The sequence below is a fragment of the Physella acuta genome, unplaced genomic scaffold (genome assembly GCF_028476545.2).
Source record: "Physella acuta isolate Inbredline_101_S28 unplaced genomic scaffold, ASM2847654v3 ptg000357l, whole genome shotgun sequence".
NCBI lineage: Eukaryota > Metazoa > Mollusca > Gastropoda > Physidae > Physella > Physella acuta.
The window spans coordinates 1,143,679-1,149,694 of NW_026731876.1; the positions used below are offsets into that span (position 1 = coordinate 1,143,679).

A 6,016-nucleotide genomic window follows, 5' to 3' on the forward strand; every position below is an offset into this window, starting at 1 on the left:
AAAATTTTGATTACAAACTCCATGCTTTAATTTAAATGGTTTTCTACCTTACAATTCTTTTAAAGGCAATAACATGTAAAATAATGTATGTTAGTAGTCCTCAGTGGTGGTAGCTATACTTTATATCACCGATGCTTAAGTACCAATGCACACAACATAAAAAGTGACAGATTTTGTTAGCCAAAAAAGGAATGTGTAGTGCTAATCAATGAAATTTTTTTTTAAACTGCTGAGGTTGGTGATACAACTAAAGTGGTTAAAAATTATATTGTTACATCCACTAAACCAGGTTATATATGCATGATAACTGATGTTATATATTAAAGCATGAAAGTAAAATCCTTGTACTAGGAGTTTTGATATTTAATATTTTGTCCCTATTTCCTTCAGTAGGTCTAATTTCTTTATTTCCAACCTTAAATCCTAAGAATTCTACTGTATGTACTCCCACATGCAGTTTCTTTCCTTATTCTTTCTAGGAGTTCTTTTAGTGTCTCTATGTGTTCTTGTCTCAACTGCTGCTCCAATTTGACTTGCCCATCTATCTATATCTTCCTCATTACTTTCTTTCACCTCCTTTACATTCCCAATAATCATATCTGCTATTGGTTCTTCCATGACCGCCACTTTATATTTACCTTTCAGCCAAGCAGAATCTATATCAACTACTGCTATCTCACGCTCATCCTTAAATTTCTTGTTGGCATATGTCATTTTTATTATGCCAGGAATGTACTGTTCTGGTCTTACAAGACTTTTCTTAACAATAATGCATGTGCAACCTGAATCTCTCAGACACATTACTCTGGTGTTGTTTACTATAGCTGGGAACATCTTCAGTGTTGTATTGCTTTGTGTAACAGATGCCACTGTCTCTGACCCTTCTACCCCTGCTGATGTCTCTTGATTATTATTTCTACTATTCATATTTTCTCCCCTGTTGTCTGGTCTCATTCTTGGCCGTCTACTTTGATTGTGGAATTCATTTCTACTTTGTCCACTATACTGTCCTTGTCTGTAATAATTACTTTGATTTCTGTAATTATTATTAGGTGCATAGCCTCCTCTGTCATTATTGCTGAGATATGTATCTCTATTTTGTAAGCTGAAACACTCAGACTTTACATGGCCTGTTTTCCCACAGTTGTAACACTCTGTGCTTCTGCTATATTTATATCTGTCTGGTTTCCATCTGGTAGGTGCACTGTTACTTCTATTCCTATTGTTGTTGACATACCTTCTTTGAACCCTGCCAGAGTCTCTACTGTAGACTGCTGCTGAAATCTCTCCCTGCTCTCTTTTGTCCAAAATAGCCCCTGGATGTGCATCCTTATAAATAGTAAGGTGCTCTATTAATTGTTTCTGTGTCCTAACTTTTCTTTCACTCAAAAAAGTGAATAAATTATCTGTTGCATTTTTTAAAACATGATCTATCAGGTTAAGTTCAATAATTGCCTCAGGATTCTTTAAATCTATTTCTGCCAATTCTAGCCTTTTATTCATGTATTTGCGAATATCAAAAATGATCTGGTTTATGTCACCAGTGTTGTTAATTCTAGCATCTCGTTTAGTCTTCCTGTAATAGTCTTCTGTCTTTCCAGAATGTTTCATCAATCTTTCTTTTACTAGGTCATAGTCTTCTTTTTCAGCCTCAGACATACTTGCTATTATGGCAATAGTCTCTCCTGTCAAATTAGTCAATAAAGCCTGTGCCTTCCCAGCAGATGAATAATTAAAACTCTTACATGTTTGCTCAAAGTGTATTAAGTAAGTTTCCACACTTTCTTCCTGTGATTTAAATGCTCGGAATTTAGGCTTCCAATTGTCCGTTTTGTTAACATTGCTGTCTTGAGATTGGTTACTTTTAATTTTGGCTAATTCTAACTCATGTCGCCTCTGTTTTTCTTTGTCTTCGGCCTCTATTTTAACTTTTTCCTTCTCAGCCTCCATTTTAACCTTTTCCTTCTCAGCCTCCATTTTAACTTTTTCCTTCTCAGCCTCTATTTTAGCTAGATCTAGTTCCTTATCAGCCTCTATTTTAGCTAGTTCCTTATCAGCCTCTATTTTAGCTTTAGCTAATTCCCTCTCTAAAGCTCTGTCTTCCCTTTCAATTGCATCAGCTATCTTCTCTTCAACCCATTTAGCTTTTTCTGCACCAGTGTATCCTAACAAATCAGCCAACTCAATGAATTTGGCATAGTCCTCCATCTTAATGGTCTAAGAAAAGTTATATTCCGTTACTAAAAATGTCAACAGTACTAGATCTAATCTAATTCTTTCGTTTATGGTGCGGAGCACCGCTCACTTCTGACACCAAAATGTCACAGGCTTTTCTCCTACCTATTTCATGGCACACACTCAAAACAAAAATCAACCCTTGTTCCTGGAATTTACATAATTTTATTGGTTCATAAGAGCATCGCATTCACTCCCAGACATCGCCATGTTGTTCGCGCCCTCTCTACCTCTCGCTTCCTTTCCTTTCACGCATGCGCACACCCACACTATATTTTTATATTTTTATCTCGCCTTTTTAAGACACACACTCGCAACATACATTCATATACATTTAACTGTTATATTGACCTTGTCCAGATATTGTCATGTTGACCTTGTCCAGGTAATGTCATGTTGACCACTTCTTGTCCAGGTATTGTCATGTTGACCACTTCTTGTCCAGGTATTGTCATGTTGACCACTTCTTGTCCAGCTATTGTCATGTTGACCACTTCTTGTCTAGGTATTGTCATGTTGACCACTTCTTGTCTAGGTATTGTCATGTTGACCACTTCTTGTCCAGATATTGTCATGTTGACCACTTCTTGTCCAGCTATTCTCATGTTGACCTCTTCTTGTCCAGGTATTGTCATGTTGATGGGCCTGTCGTCCTGGGGCCGAGGCTGCGCCCACAAGGGTGAGCCTGGCATCTACGTCAAGATTACCTATTTCCTGCCCTGGATGTGGGACACGATCAATTTATACGACACCAAGTATAGTTAAGAGAAGCTTACAGCAAGCTGATGTATATAAAGTATACAGCACGCACATAGATGTTTTTAAAGTATACAGCACGCACATAGATGTTTTTAAAGTATACAGCACGCACATAGATGTTTTTAAAGTATAGAGCACGCACATATATTTTTGAAATCATTCACCACCCACAGATATTTTTAAAAAATATTCAACCCACAGATTTTAAAAACATACAATGATAAACGTGAAGCCAGATTGCGAGATGTAAAGTATTTGAATCTGTCAGAGACCGCTCGTTAGAATTAAAATGTATGCAGAAATCTCATGTTACCATTCAGTTTAATGTGTGTACTTGACAAGTATGTATAGGCCAATTGTGTAATGGCCAAATGTGTAATGGCCAATTGTGTAATGGCCAAATGTGTAATGGCCAAATGTGTAATGGCCAAATGTATAATGGCCAATTGTGTAATGGCAAGATATGTAATAGCCAAATGTGTAATGAAGAAGTGTAATCTGGTAACTCGAGTGCCGGTCAATGCGGCTCGTTTGGCCGATGTCCGAAGAGCTTAACATTGACAGCGTATTCCTTACATTTGCCGGCCAATGCTCGCACTGGCCGCGTTGTCCTGGCCAATGTGCGATGTAGGCTAGTGTATAATGGTGTTTTAATTTTTTATGCAAGTCAGACAAAGATATCTAATCCCAAGAAAGGTCTTGCTTCCAAACATCTAAAATTGAAATAGTTATACCCTGGATACCAGATGTGCAAAGTAACCCAAGCTCCTATTATTGCAAGCTTTGAACATGAAAAGAGACGAAGTTGCTAACCAGCTGCTTGTCATCTTCACGGCCATTGGTGCTCCAAGTGTGCTTCAATCGGATAATGGAAGAGAATGTGTGAATCCATTTTTTTCTGAACTAAAGAACATGTGGCCTAAACTTCAACCACGGCATAGCCACAGTCAAGAGGTTCAGAACATAGCGATGACATGGATGTAGACCAATGAATCAAGTCAGAACATGGCGATGACATGGATGTAGACCAACGAATCAAGTCAGAACATGGCGATGACATGGATGTAGACCAACGAATCAAGTCAGAACATGGTGATGACATGGATGTAGACCAGGGGTCTCCAAACTACGGCCCGCGGGCCAGATGCGGCCCGCGACGTCCTATCATCCGGCCCGCGGAGATCTTTTTGTCCACGGAAAAAACGTTTGTTGGTGATGGCTGAGGAACTTTGCCCAGAAAAATCAAAGACATGCCTGGAAGAAACTGGCCCCCGAACTGAAATTTGATAGTTAATGCGGCCCTCGGACTGAAAAGTTTTGAGACCCCTGATGTAGACCATTGAATCAAGTCAGAACATGGTGATGACATGGATGTAGACCCATGAATTAAGTCATGGGGCTGAGAGTCTCAAAAGCATTCAATTTATGATAAACCTTCTTTTCATTTGGGATTTCAAAAGTCGCCATACGAAGCCTAGTTTACGTGCACTGCGAACTTGCCACCTGAGCCAAGAGAAGGTGTCTATAACTTTGTGACTGAGGAAGATCTTGTGATCATTGAAATGAATATATAAAATCTTTAGAAAACTAAACATGAAGCCACTTGCAAACAATGAACTAAAACTAATCGCAACTAATAGCTAGACCTAACGAAGCAAGCTAACTAAACAAGCTAACTAAACAAGCTAACTATACAAGCTAACGAAACAAGCTAACGAAACAAGCTAACGAAACAAGCTAACGAAACAAGCTAACGAAACAAGCTAACGAAACAAGCTAACTAAACAAGCTAACGAAACAAGCTAACGAAACAAGCTAACTAAACAAGCTAACTAAACAAGCTAACTAAACAAGCTAACTAAACTTACAAAACTTAACATTAATTAAATACTTAAACTGGCTAATCTGAAAGAAATAAAGCGGGAGTGATCTCCCCTAATCTTTCTCGAATATTCTTATATGGCAAACGGAGATGGCTGCTCGGGATATAGACATTATTTTAAATAACTTTTTAATTGCTTAAACTTTTTAAAATAGAATAGAATGTAATAGGAAATTAAGTTAACCAAGTTAACAGCAAACAATGTGTGTACAATAGTACGGAATATTAGTAGGCCCTACTTTCTAAATTCATGTGCGTTTTTTTTTTTTTTGAGAAACGGAAATTACTCAAAATTGTACAGATAACAGAGAATTCGATCTTTTACTTATATTTGAAATTTCTTCTATCTGAAACAGTACTCAAGCTATAGGCTTTTGAAAAATCAAAAGTAGAATAAGTTCCACTTCCGGTTTCCGGAAATCGCTGAAAAGATGATACAAAACAACAAATTTGATACTACATATATATATATATATATATATATATATATATATATATATATATATATATATATATATATATATATATATATATATATATATATATAACTAAATCAGAGGCGTATCCACGTTTTCGGTGTAGGGGGAGCGGAAATAGCAATAAAAAGGCGCCGAATGTGTAATATCTTCTATATAAGTATATATATATATATATATATATATATATATATATATATATATATATATATATATATATATATATATATATATATATATATATATATATATTAGCTGTATGTTATTGCTTCAATATGATGTAAAATAAATTTAAATTTGCACTCTGAAGAAATAAAAAAAGCACACAATATAGGCCGACGAAACAAAAAAAATGGTATCACCCTAAACAAATATATATATAGATATATATATATATATATATATATATATATATATATATATATATATATATATATATATATATATATATATATATATATATATATATATAAACACTACAACCAAAAACAATGAACGCGGCAAAATCTGTTTCGTAATGCTTGTAAAAAAAATTACATAATAATTCCTGGGACATCTATTAAGACTAGCGAAAAGGGGAAATAATCAATATCTTAAAATAAATATGTATATGTCTACACATTTTATTATAACTATCGAAACAAATCAATAATTACTTTAGAAT

The 6,016-nt window shown here is 35.5% G+C and overlaps 1 protein-coding gene across 2 annotated transcripts in view; it reads left to right on the top strand.

Moving 5' to 3' along the window:
* LOC131941326 (chymotrypsinogen 2) overlaps positions 1–3,288 on the top strand; it is a 28,060-nt gene extending 24,772 nt beyond the window's left edge. For both annotated transcript variants that reach the window (XM_059300536.1, XM_059300535.1), the window contains exon 9: positions 2,861–3,288. In XM_059300536.1, the coding sequence (XP_059156519.1) occupies positions 2,861–3,000 (140 nt within the window). In that variant the 3' untranslated portion in view covers positions 3,001–3,288. The remainder of the gene's footprint in view (positions 1–2,860) is intronic.
* Positions 3,289–6,016: the final 2,728 nt, after the last annotated feature.